General features: G+C 35.0%; 1 protein-coding gene across 1 annotated transcript; it reads right to left on the reverse strand.

Annotated features, from left to right (window-relative positions):
• Positions 1 to 1,668: 1,668 nt before the first annotated feature.
• Positions 1,669 to 17,481, reverse strand: LOC109039687 (WD repeat-containing protein 43). The gene is made up of 10 exons (XM_019055288.2): positions 17,194 to 17,481; positions 15,687 to 15,940; positions 14,838 to 15,065; positions 14,189 to 14,353; positions 13,123 to 13,291; positions 12,126 to 12,212; positions 11,087 to 11,293; positions 9,586 to 9,737; positions 8,534 to 8,781; positions 1,669 to 5,469 (listed from the first exon to the last, which is right to left on the reverse strand). Exons 1-10 carry the CDS (start codon positions 17,371 to 17,373, stop codon positions 5,330 to 5,332), a joined length of 1,830 nt encoding a protein of 609 aa, XP_018910833.2. The 5' UTR covers positions 17,374 to 17,481; the 3' UTR covers positions 1,669 to 5,329.
• Between the last annotated feature and the right edge of the window lie 607 nt (positions 17,482 to 18,088).

The raw sequence follows: 18,088 nt of genomic DNA on the forward strand, positions 1-18,088 counted from the left end.
ATAGATAAAATTAAAAGAGAACCTTTAAAGGTCAAAATAAGACTTTTAAATACTTTGAAAACACAGTGTCTGATGATCAAATCCCTTCATTCTAAAAGGGTGCAACTGCAACCTTCCAACAAAAATTTTCATAACATTTGGCACTTTCCGGTGATTTATTACGCTGATTCTACAATTTTTGCCAACAAGATAATTTTTTAGAGAGGATTTAGGGGATACTTCTCATCAGAAACATGATTCGGAATCTACAAGGTTGAAACCCTCTAATTGGTTACTCATTTGATTACTTATGATAACAAGTCAAGATTTACATAAATATTTACTGAGGACCTAAATTTTGGGACTATCCATTCCCATACAAAGCAGGGTTCACAATAAATTTTAGAAAAGCGATGTGCTTTTTTGCTTCAACTTAGCTCCCCTTCGTTTTAGAGAAGTCAGATTTTTGAGGATAGTGTTCAAAGTACAAATATAACAGTCTATTTTAGACCTCTAGGCTTGTCCCTTCAATTTTATGACCCTAATTTTGAGAGAGCCGGTGCGTTGTGTTCTCACATACATCTGATATTTAAACGTTACTCAACTTGCATTTTATTAATCAGAGACATGGTTTCATATCAGTTCTATGACATTAAATTTATTTATATACAACTGGACAGTAATCCGGTATAATAAATCAAGTACATTTTTGCAATATCTCTTCTGACAATGCACTCTCTGTAGTGTAATGCTCATATTAAATAATGGTTGGTTCTGAAAGGAAAACTCTAAATAATTGAACCAAGTTACGCAGAGAAGAACCAATCCATATTAAGTAATAAAGCCAAAAAGGAGTTTAGAAAGTTATTTTCCTCAACAAGACTGAATGTAAGGAATAGAGTTTGCCCCTATTTTCACCATATAATAATTCATTTATGGATCTGAATGTTGAACAAGGGAAGATTCCTTCACAATTAGGATGAGAAAACATGCTGTGCAAAGGAAAAACGCCTGATGAGGATTTGCACAATGCCAAATTTCTCCTCTTAAAATATACATTTTTGAGAAAAATTATGTACATTCATTTCTATTAGCAATTCTTAGTTACTTTGAATAAAGTTGCAAAGAAAATTTTCTGAAAAATTGGACAAAAGATGTTCACAAGTTTTCCTGAAAATTCGTGTTTTGTGAACAAAACTTTGGCAGCGTACAAAGGTTTTTACAGCGTTCTTCCTCAGCACAGCAGTGTGGTGCTTAACATCTCACCCTACCTAGTGGGCCATTGATGACAGTGGACAGAAATTAGCAACACTAACTCCAACAAATCGGCGCCCAAAGTTCAAAACCACCTATCTCCGTTTTCGACACTGCAGACTTCATGTCTTACATTATTTTTTCATTGGTAAACTAGTCAACATATTTCCTTGAAAACTTCTTTGATTTTTCTTCTCTACTAGCAAAATATTCTGTATAAATTTTAACCTAAAAGTCAGCTTGTTTCTCTTGAAACAAATAAAATAGGAGGGAAAATTTGGAACTACTGCGATTAAGATACATGGTTTAGCAATTTGGTCATCCATACACTGCATTTCCCAATTCTTCATTTTTAGTGGCTATGACAAATTGTCTTCCCTTTATTTTTTTTATAATAAAAAACAAAATTGAGTGGTTTAAAAAACTGAACAATAATTTTCCATAAAATAAGGTTGTATAATTATTTACATAAAAACAAAGATATTAGAATTTACTTTAACAAAAATTGTAATTTTCATACAAAACTGCGGTGAAAGTAAATAAAAATAATAAATTAGACATACCCCGAGATATTCAATCAATGAAAATCACATAAAAAGAAGAATACAATAATGAGTCGATGTATGAGCCAGTTCAGTGATAAAAAACTAAATCTCTCCAATCAAAAATGCTTTCCCTCTTACTTAAGAAAAAAAGAGAGAGAAAAGTAGAGATTGATTACTACTACTCATCGAACATCTTAAGGACACGATTACAAGTTTCAATAATGAATCAAATATTTTCAGTTCACATAACGACTAAAATAAATCATTTGAGTAAATTAACTGTAGGAAAGAAAATATGAAAATAGAATTTCAGAGAGACATAAAGTTAGAATTGTGCTTTTGCTTGGTTTGCGATCAACGACTGAAATAACAACACGAATGGATCCATGACCGAGACCAAATCTTCCACAAAGTAGATTTTTTACAAGAGAGTACATTTGAGCAGTTTGTTATAAAATGGTTCATGGCAGGAAATGATCTTACATAATTTTAAAAGGAGACGGATAATAAATACGTACATTTAATCTCATCATTAGGAAAAAAGAAAAGAAAAAATCATCATCATTATAAAATATACTGATCTATTAGCTACACCTAACTTTTAATCTACAGTTTCGAGGGTTCAAATGCAAACAGGCACATAGCCTTGTTGGGTTTTACTATGGTAGTAATATGTGTAAAATTTTTTGTGTTCAATGAGTTATTGATTGATTTACGACTTGTTCATCCTAAAATTGTAATGAATTGACACAACGAACTCATGCTGCATTTGGCAATGACGTGACTTTCTATTGCATTGGTTATAATGATCGTAAATTAACTATACGATTTATTGTAATTATCGCGAAACACTGAGTCGAATACTGCAAGAAAGATGTAGCCACTAAATCAGTCTATATAAAGCTGATATATTTTGTTGCAGGTGACGGAAAATAAACACTAACTCAATTTAAGATGAGGTGTTGATTTTTGGCTCTCACCGTGACATCATCAGAAACTAGGTTTCTTCTATTATAATAGATCTTACAAATATTAAAAAGTGAGAACAGCATAAGTAAATCACTCTTCAACAATACTGAGAAATTTGAAAAAGGATTTGAATAATTTATGCCTCAGAGGGCTTGCATTTGATTCAAATTTTGTTGAAAAGGCAAATTTCAAGTCCAGTTTCAAGCACCGGTACAAAATTAGAGTGTCCTCTTGTTTCTCCTTTTCAACCTTTCAGCTCAAAACAAAATTTTTTGAGACTAACACTGTTAAGCATTACATCTACTTTCAATAAGAAAATTCATACTGGAAAAGCCATATGCTAAGCTTCATCACTCAATGAAAAAAAAATCCTTGTTTGTCAACCAGGATTCCAAAACATGTCTGATGCATACTGATCTCAGACTACACAAACTTTTTTTTTTGCACCTTAAAAATAAATTTCCTGAGTACTGAATGCATGGCATACCTAGTTAAGCACAATAAAATTAAAAATGTATAATTGTTAATCATTGAAAGTGCGAGGACCGGATAACAGATATATATAAGTTTAAAAATAGAGTTACGATATCAGTTGTGGCGTGAATCAAAGCAAACAATGTAAGGATGTATCACTTAGTGGAGTTGTCTTGCGATGCCATTGCAGAACAACATTAGGCGATGACTAATCTTTAGTTGTTCTGTTACATTACTTCGGAGTGTGGCCATTTTCACAGGGCCCCTAAAAAATGTGCATTCTGTTTGAAGGTTCAAAACAAATCTGCACCATGATTGGTCATAGCATCTAACTACGGAATGCCGAGTAGTACTGTTTGTAATGACGCTTAATTTAGTAAGTTTCCTTGGCAGTCTACAAACATAGACTGCTTCCACTAAATGGCTGAATAGAAATCTCATCGATATACAACATGATTTTTATCCGAGAAAATATTTAAAATAGAAGAGTTCTATGGTTTGAAACACACATAGTGTAAACCTTCGTTCCTTGTAAAACACAAAACAATTCCCTGTATTTTCCTTGCTATTTTTTCCATTTTCTTCCATAGATAGAGGAAAGAAATACAAGGAGAAAAAGTTCCTGGACAAAAGAAAGTTAACAGCAAAATTCAGTTCAGAGCTTAAATACTTATCCAAATATTAGTTCTGAAATGAATTGTGAAAAAAACCTCTTTAACTGGCGAAATTTTGTTCCTATAATTCCCATTCTTTAGAGGTCATTGATATTTCTCCAGGAAGAAGAAAAGCTAATCTCCAACACTAGAGGTGTGCTTCCGGCCAAAACTACTCATCAACTTTTGGAACAGCGTTGAGAAAAAACTCACCTTCATTACATTTTTAACTTAACCAAGTACAGTCAAGCCTCACTTTAACTAATCTAGGGACCAGCAAAAAAATGTATTTCATCAAAAACCGCACGGAACCTGCTTCCAGACCTTTAAAAATGTTGACATATTTGGTTAATCCATTAAAGAGCGCAACGCCCCTCTCTTAGTCTTCAACCTCGATCTTGTTTGCGAATTGCTTACCTAAAACCAATATCGTCATTATCCCTATCCTTTTTACTGTTGAATTCTTAAACTGTGGAGGAATTGGTCCGGAATAACATCAAGATTGGTGCTTAGGGTCTTGATTTCAATTGACCCAGCGGTAGTCTAGAAGTACACGGTAGGGGTTGAGATTGTACTATCACTGATCATTGATCACTCAACCTCTTAATTACTCTCTTCACCAGAGAAAAAATCGCTAGGCCCGCAGTTACCAATCTAGCTGCGCCCGAAAATGATCCTTGGACCGCCAGTGACAAAAAATGAACGTGCAAAAATGTCTACACCCTGTATCCTGCGGCCCTGCGCTGTTGCTGAGAAGTTGAAAACTTCCATACAATCGATAAATGGAATTCGATTTACAATGTAAAATCGTTCTCAGACCAAAGATTCCTTTCATTAAATCGAGTATTTGTAAAACCAAAATATGTAAAAAATAATTAAATTGACATTAAAAAGGTAGGAATTTTTCAGGACCGAGAAAAAAATTTGTTGATTGAATAAATCATTAAAGTGACGTTTGTCAAAGCAAAATTATAGTGTAATTTTCATCCCTGACTTCTAACGAAAATCAACAAAGCACGGCTGTTTTAAGAAGGCTATATTTAGAGTGATATTTAAACAGACATCACATCTATGAAAAAAATGGAAGGGAATCAGTTTAAGTAACTAAGTACTTATCGGACAAATTTGGAAAAATGAAATAAGTTCTCGTATTCTTCCACAGGAAATTGTTCCAAAAGGGCCCTTCTAAATATATATTTAAATAGAGATCCAAAATTAATAAATTTATTTGGATTAGGACCAAAATAATAAAAGTGACAATTTCTTATTCATTAAATAACATAAAAACAAGACTCTGCACCACACGAGTCATGATAACTTATTCTTCTTTTTACGTACTTAAAAATCCCTTTCTACTTTGACACTTCATTCCTTAAAAATTCAAAACTTTAATTCATTTATTTACCTCAGTTTCACTGTTACTTACATCTTACGGAAATGATGAATTGGAGGATCTCAATCTGAGGCCATTTCTACGTCTTCTCCATTACCATCTACACTTTCTTCATCAGATAATTCATCCCAACGATCTTCTCCAGAGGAGTCAGTTGTGTGTCCCATTCGGATGTCATCACTACCTTCTTCTTCATCAGAATCTATTATAAATAAATATAACGAGTTAGAATATTAAAACTAGGTAACAGATACCAGTTAAACATACACATAATGAATATACATGTAATCATATATGTAATGCATTACTAGGACTTCCATATGTTTTAAGGTGCCTGCAGAGAACTTGCACTGATTTTCCAAATTGTAGGCAGAAACCTCTACTGCGTATTTGAGAACCTTTTCAATCAAACAGAATATACCGGCATGTCCTGTTACCTTTTTTTTTTTTTTTTTTTTAATTTTTTTTTTTTTTTACTACTTCAAATAGCCCACAAGGGCTAATCCCACGCTTAAAGTCCCATCCCCCCTCCGTCCCTACTGAACCAGTCCCAGGCAACCATTGCTTGAGACCATCAAACTCGGGTCGCCTGGCCGGGAATCGAACCCGGGACCTCCCGATCATAGAGCAAACGCTACAACCACTACACCATAGGAGGCCGACCTTGGAAATTTGCTTGAGAGATTATTCATATTTATGCCCTGCATAAGGGGCCAATTGAGTTTCATGTAGATGGTTGAAAAGAATAAAAAAATATGGATTTTTTGGTGCTCAAAAGTTAACGTATTATGGCAATTCTGAGCGAACATCATGTACACGTATTTATTTCTTCACTCCGAAATCCAGTTAACGTGGCATTGAACCAAAGTATAAAAAAAGCAGATACAGATACCAGTTAAATATACACATACTGAATATACATGTGATCATATATGTAATGCATTACTAGGACTTCCATATGTTTAATACGAGGTCTGTTAGATTAGAAACCGGATTTTGGTCGTAACTAGCCCACAATGCGTCCAAATTACGTTTTTTTGAGCTTTTCTGATAGCTGAAAATATATTTAAGAACACTACGTTCACAAATTTGAAAAATCCTAATTAGCTTCCTTGGTATGTGGCATGAAGTAAGGCAACCTCATGGGTGTTTTGCGATTTTTATGATTGACCGAACTTGTCTCTCTTTTTTCGGTCTTGCACTGCATTTTTCAACCCACAAGGACGATTGGAGTTTCGTCTCCATATCGTAGCCGTACACTAAAGTATTGTCACCGAAAATTATCCTATCCAAAGATGTAGGATCATTGTTAGAACGTTCAAGCAGCTAAAGGGAAATTGACATTTGGTTGGATTTTCGTTCTAACGGACAACAATCAAGGGGCAAGTGTACCTAAGACTCGATGCGTGTCTACATATTCTATCAAAATTGTATGTACAGAGCCTTCAGAAATATTACTCTGTTCAACAAGCTCGAAACGACCATTTTCGAGCACTTTTGCCCGCACTTCTTCCACGTGACAAATGTCAGTTGCCGTTGAGGGTCGATTCCCATGATCCTCATCTTTGACGAACTCCTGACCAGTTTTGAATCGTTTAACCAATTCAAAACAGTGGGAACATCTCATACAATGATCATGGTAAACTTTACTTAGCATATACCAAAAGTTTTGGTACAAGGTATACCGAGTTTAAAACAAAATTTAATGTTAAATCTTTGCTCTATCAGTGATCGCATGATGAAAATCGCAAAACGCACCTTACTTACTCGTATTCAAGATGACACAGAATAGACACTGATCAAAATAAACAAAATCTGTGAACGTAGCGTTCTTGAGTATATTTCCAGCTATCAGGAGAGCTCAAGAAAACCTAATTCGGACGCATTGTGGGCTAGTTATGACCAAAATCCGGTTTCTAATCTAACAGACCTCGTATAACATAACCTTTTTCATACTTTATAACCTGCAGAATAATTAGGAGGTGAACTTAATTTTAGGAAAAGGGGGATATGGAATCAACATAAATAAACTTCTGGTGAAAAAGCCACTTTTGGTGCTTTGATTTCCTTTTCATTTGACACGGGACCCCCAAAACTCGTGCATGCATTCATATTATTGGAAAATAAAGTTGTTTGTATCATAAACATGCACTCATTGGCATTCCAGTGTATTGATCTGTAGCAACAGAGACCAGCAGCCAAACTCTCCTTCATCCTGTCACATCATTTCAGACACTCATCCACAAGACAGATGAGATGCATCTGAGTATGCCGGATAAATTGTATGTTTCGTGTTTTCATACCCCTGAAATTGGTTTCAGTATTCCCTATATTTTTTTTAAAAACTTCATGGGTGTGTATCATTATGTGTGATCGTTTACTGTGATGTTTTGGCTTGTTTTACATAACTGAAGTTTTAAAAAAGCTTTGAATTTTTTCTTTGAAACTGTCAAGATTTTTTTAATCAGCCAGATGCATTCTAAGACTCAAGAGGCGTAATATTTCTTCCTTATTCCTGAACGCATTTTCTTTTCATCAACTTTAATTGTTTAACGCTTTTCTTTGAAGAACATATTCATCTGAGCAAACAACATTACCTGTGGAAATAAAGTATTGCAGACCAGAAATAGCATTTAATACTTCTGTTTTGGGTGGTTTCCAAAACACAGAGATATACTTCATGCAGGTAACCTGTTTTAAAGTTGGTTTAAATGACACACCAGAATCTTAGTATGAATGAAAGTTATGAAAGCGACTTTCTCAAACCCGCTTTTGTAGAGAGTTTGTCAAATTTCATTTACATATCAGTCTCTTCAGCCCCTCTCTGCATAACTTAGAGACGCTTCCATTTTAATAGACTGATTTAGTGACTACGTCATTCAATATAATATTGAATTATTAGTTCAAACCTAAACAAAATCACATAACCTCATGTGCGAATTCTTCATGAGATAACTGTATTAATTTATTAAAATTTAGTCATTGAGTGGTCATAAATAAATTAAATACTCGTTAAACACGAGAACTTTTGATTGTAAGAAACACTTGGACGCATATTACCACCGTGGTGCAAAGGGCGCGAATCAGAAACAAGGTTCTGTGTTTGTTTACATTTGAACCAAGGGTTCGATATTATATCGAATGACGTAGCCATTAAATCAGTCTATAGATCATTTATCTTTTTAATATCAATTACTTGCCGGAACAATAATTGATACTAAAAGTTAATTACCAGTGGACAAATCCCAATTAATTCAGAAACTTACCTTTATCTTCATAAACAAGGAAGTCAGATTGGTCGTAAGATGTGATAGGCACAGACGGTTTACCACTGAACTGATCTAGAAGAAGGTCAAGGCGACCTCGCAACCTTAGAAGTGGAGGTAGAGCGTTGAGCCTGGTTTCAATTAAACCCAAAAGAGGAGACAGTTTTGACGATAAATCAGGACTAGCTAACAACTGAGCAGAATGAACACTGAGAATACACTTTAACCATCGCACAGCAACTTCACTTCTGAAAAAATTTAAGAGGTAAATAAATAGTATTAGATACCTTCGACAGTTAGTAGGATTGGAGGTACTGTAATAATGGCTAAGGAGCAATTCCGCCTATTCACAATCTCTTTTACAGGACAGAAAAAACTTGGCCAGTTTTGTAATTTGAGGTTAGATTTGCTATTACTTTAATAAATTACAGCACGCCCATGCAGAAATTGAAAAAACTAATGACACTGCTAATAAAAAAAGTTGCTTACTCACTTTCACCAAAATCATCAGTTAAGCGGTATTGTTCCTTAGCCCTCGGATAGTTCTTTTACTACCCGAACAAGACCTTTAAACTTAAATCGGAGGTACAAAACATGCTGGGTGACAGGTCACAATTATTTGGAAGGAGTACGAAAAACTTGGTAAGCCTGTTCCTTTCTGAAAATTCAACAAAAATTTCACAAGAAATTTTATCTGCCACCTCTACTTTGGAGAGTGCCGAAATATTTGTCACAATGAAATCATTCTATCTAGGATATTTTTTTAATTTTGGGGCATTTCATACTTGCTTTTAAAAAGTTCATCGTATGACTCAAGATAACATTTTTGGCAAATCCTTATGTTCGACCTTCATTCTATAATTTCTCCCTCCCCAACTGAGATATTTCGAATAAAAAAGATTTTGCTCGGTTCATGCCTCTTATGTATTAAATGAACACTCAATGAAGGACCTCATAAATTAATACATAGGCTCTCTTATAAAGGGCAGGTTGAAACGAAAATAGAGATAGGTTTTGTCTAACTTAACTAACAACGATGACAAAATCCTTACCCCCATGATTTACTCTGCGTTAAAGATGTTAACTGTTCCACCAATGGTAAAATAACTTGAACAGGTAATCGAGCAACTGTGTTGTTCACAATTTCCTCACTTCTGGAACTTAGGACACTGTATAAAATGTTCTTATCTTTACTCTTTAGCCCCTGGAAAAAAAAGCCATTCCAATTAGGAAAAACAATAATGTTGTCGACTTTAAGGGTGCATCATCGAAGTAAACTGTTCGCCTCTGTTTGGAAATAGACATACCTGATGCCAAACAGTCAGCGTTTTTCAGCTCCTTTGAATTACTGATGACTTGCGTACTTAACCTATGAATGCCTAGCATTTTAAACCAATACTCAATGATCTCCAGAGGTTAAAAGCTGCACCATTGAGCCACACTCGGTTAAGAAAGGAACTCTAAGTGATATCAAATAAGTTTACTCTGACAGTCTACCTTAGCTCAAACCAGGCTAGGTTGGTATAGAGCGCAGTTCAATGAATGTTTCGCTATACTTGTTGGGGACACACATGATTACAAAAAAACTTCTCATACTATTTGGATCATTTTCTGGAAATAAAGTAACTTTTGCCATTCCAGGCATTTCACTTCTTTAAAATCAGAATTAGTATCTGCCAATGTACGAACAGGAATTACTGATAGATTACATAGGACCTCTGGAAAATATGAGAATTTAAGCATTATGATACATTTTTTCTCATCAAAATTTAATGTAAAACAAGAATTGTACAACAAACATTGCTGAAAGTAATTCCTGATCAAGATATTAACGTTTTCTGATGCATAAGTTCAGACTTCCCCCTCTTAGAGAAAACAATAATCTACTTGCATTAAATCGCACACTAAAAGTTAACCATGAGAGTCTCTAAGGTATTAAAATAAGACAACCTCAAGCTCTGCACTTTGACTAAGACATAGTACGCTGTTTACTTGTTAAACAGCACAGGATGGAAAACTGCTTGATTGAGAAGTCTGCCAAAACCGTTATAGTGCTTGTCCATAATTTTTGTTGTGCCAATCGAGATCTACTTGAAATTTTGGAGAGAAATATACTAAAGAATTCTTAAATTCGTATCTTGTCTAGTGGTCCATTGATCGCTGCTTTAAGGTCTTCTTCTTCAATAGGTCAATGACTTCTCAATTCAGTTTCACGTTCACCAAATTGTATAAGTTTCACCCACAAAATGTGTTTGCCTGGTACATGGCAGTCGATTCTTTATGTGACATTACAAAATCTTTGGCATAATATTTTTTTATTTGAAGCGGAAATGGATTTTTGATAACTTTGAAAGTCATTTTCTCGACTATTTGCTTAAATGTAAATAGGAAACGGTATTCTGATTTTTTACATACTTTAAAAAAAACAGGAAGAACAGAAAATAAAGAAAAACAACAGGTCCGTTGACTTAAAAGGAGAGATCAGAGATAGTAATTGGTGGGAAAAGCACTTGGAGATTAAAACAATATTTTAAAGCAAAGAAAAACATATACCTGAATCAGTAACTGTGCTAAACTATCAGGTGGGACAGAACTCCCAGCAGGTGTGTCAATTTTATTCAATTGTAGATTTTCCAGCCTTTCTTCCATTGGTAAATCTTTTAGCTTTGAGCTACTATTTCGCTTAAGGTCTACAGAATTTGATCCATTAACTACACCGGGATGTGAATAACTAGCATCTGCTGTACTTGCAGAAACAACCTGAATGAAAAATCAAAACATGAGAGACACAAATACTAACGAAAGTAACAAAACATTACTTGAATGGACAAATTAGAAAACCATCTACCTCGGTTTATGAAGATCTAGAATAGAGCTAGATTGGAATGACTGAGCATCTTTAATCGAGTCTCTACTGAAATTTCATTTTGGATTTTCCTGATATTCTGAATGGAAATACTGCTTTTGGCATGGAAAAATTACTTCTCTTGTACATAATTTCACAAACATATTAGATGAACTGCATCAAATGTTTCACTTTTGCATGTGCTCAACTGCATGCAGTTAAAAATGCTTGAAGCAATGGGAATCTCCGACTCCGTGACTGATTTTCCCTGATGAAGTCAAATTTCCTAATGTTTTCCCGTTTTAACTGACGATTGAAACCCTGATAATGCACAAAATTCTTTGATTTCCCTTTACTTTTTTAATAATATTAAACCAAAATGTTCTGGTATTACTCTCACAAAAAAATAAGGCAGGAGCAGGTATTTTGGAACATCAAAATCAAGTCAGATGTTTTTGAAGTTTTACGGTGTAAGTGCATAATTGTAAAGCACAGATCAGGTATAGTCCAGACTTAAAATGCGTTTTTTTCTTTTTAGTTTTTGACATAAATTTACATTAAACTTTGTGTTCTGACACAGCAGTGTGCCAGTAAACTAACAATAAGTGCAGAGTAAGGACTAAATTAGTAATCACACCATTTCTAATTACAATTTTACCTAAGGAATGATGCAATTAACGAGCCAACAATTTGAATATAAAATCTCAAGCAAAATAATAACATTTAAATTTCACACTTCCTACGTACCTTTAAACTGTCTTGATTTTTAATGGAAACCTTTTTCCTCGTGTCTTTTCGTACTAAGATGATTAAGGTTTCTGGTGAATCTATTGCCTGCAAAGAGTATGGACAGAAAATTAACTTATTGAGAAAAAAAAATGTGAAAATCAGGCACATTCTTTTCATGTTTTCTTTTAAGTTGCATTTATTCTCAACCTGTAGGTTGCGGAGCTCCAGGGTTCACGGAGGGCATTAGGGGGCGTCTCAAAGCAAAAGTAGAAAAAATTAAGAAACCGGGAAAAAAAGAATTCACAATACAAGGAGAACATGACAACATGGAAAGAAAGGTGCGCCACCCGTATCTCAATGCACCACAAATGTTGGAGTCGAATGTCTCAGGAGAAAATAGGAAAAAAATTTCAAGGGGAAGGGGGGGGGAGAGCTGTCTGAGTAGGACCTGGGGGTTCCAAAACTGGAAAGGTTAAAAACCATGGCTCCCACTTGGTGTAGATAAAACAATAGCCTTGGCACTTGCCGTTTAAAGAGAGTCTTTGCGACACGAGTCAAAGGGATTTTGCTTGCATAGCCATGCTTCTGTTTAAATTGTTTCGACACTTTCAAGAAAACTCCAACGTTTCAATATTCTGTGCGTCTTGATTTCGGAAAAAATGCTATTTCCAAACAAACAGTATGTACTTTGTTGAAAGTGAACATTCCAATCTGAGACTTCCTTAAGGGATTCAAAATCACTTCGTTCAAAGTGAGGTTCGTTATAAATAGGTTTGACTGCAAGTTTAACATGTATTTTGAATTTGAACCAGCTTTGTAAAGAGGATACAACATAAAATAGTTTAAATTTAAGACAAAGGCTTTCATTATGATTGTCTGCTTTTATCAGAATTTATCTGTTGATCACAAGAAAAATACAAATATTACAGGAGAGTGATACTAGGAATGATTTTTCATTCCTAAATCAGACCAAGTAAAAGAGGTAAGAAAATAGAGAAATGTAGAGAAGACTTACGATTGTTTCAAATTTTAAAAGAACGCCACTACCATAGGCAATTAAAACAGAGCTATCCGATTTCGGGAGGGAAGAACAAATTGGAATAGGACTAAGTGATAACGTTTTGGATCCTTCGTTCGGCGCTAATTGAATTATATGATCTGCTTTCACTGATTTACTACATTTTCTGCAACATACAGAAGATTTCAATGAAATAACAGTAGAGAATGATGAACAAGTTATGCAATAATTAAGAATTCAATAATCTAAATTCTTCATAATATTATTTCTCCTATGATTGAATGGACCTCTTAGACAAGGTGCAAATTTCAGATACATGATTCCTAATTACAATTTCTTTTAAATTACTGAAATTAACTCCTGAGCTATGTGTGTAAAATCAAACCTCTTCCTCGTGGAAAAAAGAAAGTCTACCTAGGTCAAATCACACATTGAGGATCTAAAAATAAAAAAAGCGTCGTAAATAATTTGAATGGCCCCTTATCCGTGAGATAGAGGCAAAAAAATCTCTCTGTTGTCTGTTCCAGCTTTCCTGTAACATATATTGGGCACCTGCATCTCGGCTTTCGCAATTCCTACTTTTTGACGGCAACTTTCTTCTTTTGGGAGAAACAAAAATTTATTCAGTTTTTCTGTCAACACTTTACAATTTTTCACATTTCAGTGCATTTAACAAACACCCATTATTTCAAAAATGGGTTTCTATTTAATTGTTGACTTCTTTCTGATTAATTTTAAAAACAGATTGTGAGTTTCACTAAAATGGTAGTTTATTTTATTTTAATAGAACATTATTCTTTGTAAAAAAATTTGTATAAATAGCCAGAACTAGGGATTTTCCAGTAGAATTTTCTGCAAATTAAAAAATCCATCAGTAACTTTCTCGCTCCCCTAGGATAGAGGAAGTATTGTCATCCTCCAAGGGGAAAAAACAAAAAAGAGTTGAAATTTTTTTTCTACTGAAAACAAGATGAATTGAGGCCTCACTCTACCTTATGATGCAAGGAGACTATGAGGCGAAAACCAATTACATGAGTAATAACATCTCTCCTGAATCTCTTACCCGTTGAGTTTAAGTTTGAAAGTGTGCAATGTGCCAGAGGAAGAGAGAGCCATCATGGTTGCAGAAGCACCATCATCTTCAGCGAACACACTCATTTCAGCTGCTGTGTCATCAAGAACAAATGAAGCAATTGACGTTTTCTCATCATTGGATTCATTTAGAGACCTACAGGAAGAAGAGATTTAAAAAAATAATTAGCTTGTTAAGTGGGCAATTTTTTCCATATTCACATAGTTGCAGGTACATGATCAAATTTGATTTTTCATAAAATGAATGTAAAATGAAGAAACTTTATTTATCTTCTCTATTAACGGTTGTTCAAGACTCCATCTTTCACTTAATTCAATGATTTTAATCTCATTATCCTTGCTACTACATTTGTGGATCATTCACTCTTGCAATCTCATGACTTTTACTGATGCTAGGTCATTCAGATGGCAGAAATGAAAATTTAGAAATCAAGTCAAATTGCAGCAGATCTATCATGCAGATTTCGGCAGATCTGTATGAAGATCGGCGCAAAAGCATTTGATGTCACCGATTTTTATTCACTTCATTCATTATGTCAATTGCACTTGCATGATCTATGGAATTAAAATCATAATTTTTCTCCATACTAGATTATAAACAGAAAGTAATTGAGTCTTACCAGGCGCTTATAAATTTGTCATCCTTAGCAGCACTTAATAAATAGTTTCCACTGAGAGTTGAGACATGGCTCAATGAAGTAATAGCTGATGAATGGCCAGTGAATTTCTTGATGACAGATTTTGACTCCAAGTCCCACCACTGAATGCTGCGTGAAGCACTGTATAGATAGCTACCATCTCCTGACAATGCTAAACTTGTTATTCGTCCAGTTCCGGCAAACCATTTTCTACATGGACAAGATATAAATGAGAATAAGTGAAAACTAATGAGAAAGTTATTTATGGTGCCTACAGCCTTGGTAGAAAAATTTCCAAGACTTTTCCAGGTTTTACGTGAACAAAATAATTTTTAAATTAGGTTATATTAAGTTAAAAATGTCGCATACACACGCAATTTCAATACCAGTATCGAATGCAATTTTTTCCCTCTAAATAAACCTGCTTCGATTGCACTGGATTTGTTTATCAGATTTGGTAGGTAAGTTCATTGGTCTCAAGACAACAGAATTGGGATCTCAAAGTGGGCTCGCCAAAATTTTGGAGGTAATCCAAGCAATATATTGCATGCTGTTGTGACTCATAACCCTACAGCCATTAAATAACCTTCAATGTTTGTAGGATATCAACAACCAGCTTTCAAAACTTCCAAAATGTTTTGGAAAAAAAGAGGAAAAATTTCAAAGACTCTGATGGAAATTCCCGCAGCTTTTATTTCATTTGTATTAAAAATTTTAAAAAGAGGCTAAGCTATTTTATGTTCTCCGTTTTTAAACCACACCTGAATTGTGGCCCAACTTGTATGCGTATGTTGCTATTTAATTGGATGAAGTAAAACAGAAGGGACTTACTTTTTCATCTTGTTCTTCTTAAGACTCCATTCAAGAATATGCGAGTCCTCCGATGCAGTATAAACATAATTCACTGACTTGCACCAAGCCATGCATGTTATGGCACTGTCATGTGATTTGGCGAGCTCATTTGACACCTCACCAGATGAAACACTGTAGAACTGAAGTTGTCCATTCCTGGTACCCAGTAACAAAATATCCGATTCCAAAGGATTATCATCCATTGACTTTCGTTTTATTTTGGTGGGGTAGGTCTGAAACAAGAACAAAACATTCAACGGATTGACCACACAAAAGGAGGTGAAGATTATTAGCTGACCATAAATTGTAAAATTTTATTTGTCTAACTAAAAATGATTCAAAGAAAGTATGTTCAAAATTCGATTCGATACTGAATATGTGATCGAGCTGTGATTTAAAACATGGTCTAGCGAGTTACGAATTTAGGGCTCGAAAATTGAAGACAAGTGATCTCAAAGGCGCAGAATAATAGCCCTTCCGTGAGAGTTTAGGAAGTTTTAGATAGTGACCACCTAAACAATCTTAAGTTGTTTCTACATGGAAAAATCCTAAGATTTCCTGCGACTTCTTGATCGTGATCTGTAGCTTTTAAGACATTACATGTTCCAGGAGAATTTCCGATGCCCTTTGAGGAGGCCAAATTTTTTTTTTGCCTGGTATGTGCTCCAATACTTGATGAAAGAGATGGAGCATCACTGGAATCTCTGCAGTCCATCTCTTCAAAGTAATCAGCAGTATCCAAAAGAAAATCTTGAAACCAGTATATGTATCTTAAAGGTATGATGTTTAAGAACAGAGATTTCTTGCTTTTAAGGGAAATATTTAATTTCCTTTGTCCATTTCAGCTCTTCACGTAGATCCAGCTTGAATAATTAAACAATGCTGATCGTATACTCCGGCAAAAAAACAACAAAAACATCGAAAAAGTGTTTTTCCCAAGCTAGAGGGAGATAGGTATAAATACCAATTACAATAAAAGTTGTATTGAATAGAATTCTTCCCTTAGGGGGGATGGTGTGAGCAACAGATAACATCCTCATGTCATAGCGTCCTGATTACTCATGGGTGCACTGGCACTAACATGTTTTTTACCCTACTGTTAATGCGCTTACGACATGGAGAAGATTATAGGTTTCGGTGAATATTTGATGGTGATCGGATAAAAATGTAGGCTGCTGTTATCGTCTCTACTTTGCTGATAACAGCACATGAATTGTGGTGACTGCTTTCATCAAATTATGCAAACTTGAGAGGATAGACTAATCTTTCAAATATTACATTCACAGTTAGAATATGTACACTTTCAGCTCATGAGACACAGGGATGAATCGAGGAATGTAACCTCACTTCAAAAGTCGGCTTAGCGAATCGGCTGGTCACAAGCAACTGCGACAAGAGGTTTGACAATTCCAGCCTCAGGCAAGGTTTTGAGTTTTGGGAGAGTGCTTAAGGTTATTAATTTAATGAAATGAACTCCTGAACTTACAGGATTTGAGAGTTTGATCCATTTTAAACTGGTAATGGGAGATGTAAGGTGCATGTTTGGAGTGTACTCCTGCTTCAAAGTGTTCGACAGAGTATCCCATATCCGTAGTTTACCGTCGGCTCCAAAACTGCTAAAATATTTTCCACACGTAGAAAACGTAGAGAGAGTAGAATCAGACATTTTGATAAAACACGTGTCTTCAGACTTACAACATAATTGAACTCAAATAATCACTTGCAACGAGACCACGCACCACGAGTAAAAAAGCAACATGAGCACCTCTGGCACCTCGCGGATCGCGGAAATAATGTTGAATGGTGGGTGACCGTTGCCATCGTTGTCCGCTGTAGACGCGGTATTTTTAAAAATGCGCTCTTTTCTCGGGTGTCCGCAAATCAGACGTATCCAATGGATGTTTTCGATTTCTACTTTTTATGTTCATTAGAAAAAGATCTACCAGGATTCCCGTGATTGTCTTATTTCAAAGGAAAATGTGGCAGTCAAGAGGACAACATTTTTAACTGGGCGATTTAGGTTGATTTAAATTTAAAAAATCGATTTTGAGATTTCGACGGAAAGCTCTGTAAGTTGTGTTCTAATAAGTTTTGAGCCCACATAGTTCATCTTTGAACCATTATAGCCATAGCTCTGGTTTCGTTTCAAGATGTTTGGATGTTTCTTGTTCCAAACTTTAGGTACGCAAAGAACGCCCCATTTCTTTAATTTTGACTTTTTTTCTAAGGTTTCCTTTCTCACTGACGGTCACAAACAGTGTGTCATGAGAGATTTTTGCAAGGGGGGCAAACGCCATTACGTGCATTTTGTGCGACAGAAATCGATTTCTAAGAGGGGAGGGGAAGGGGTCTATTATTTTTTCATCCAACAAGGTTCAACA

Source organism: Bemisia tabaci, unplaced genomic scaffold (assembly GCF_918797505.1).
Source record: "Bemisia tabaci unplaced genomic scaffold, PGI_BMITA_v3".
In the NCBI taxonomy this organism is placed as follows: Eukaryota; Metazoa; Arthropoda; class Insecta; order Hemiptera; family Aleyrodidae; genus Bemisia; species Bemisia tabaci.

Excerpts from the sequence above, each read along its gene's own strand:
- LOC109039687 (XM_019055288.2), bottom strand. The coding sequence starts at position 17,373 with ATGTCTGATTCTACTCTCTCTACGTTTTCTACGTGTGGAAAATATTTT. Across the intron at positions 13,292-14,188 it reads TTCAAACTTAAACTCAACGG|AAAATGTAGTAAATCAGTGA; the intron begins GTAAGAGATTCA and ends TGTATGTTGCAG. Across the intron at positions 12,213-13,122 it reads TTTTAAAATTTGAAACAATC|GCAATAGATTCACCAGAAAC; the intron begins GTAAGTCTTCTC and ends TACTCTTTGCAG.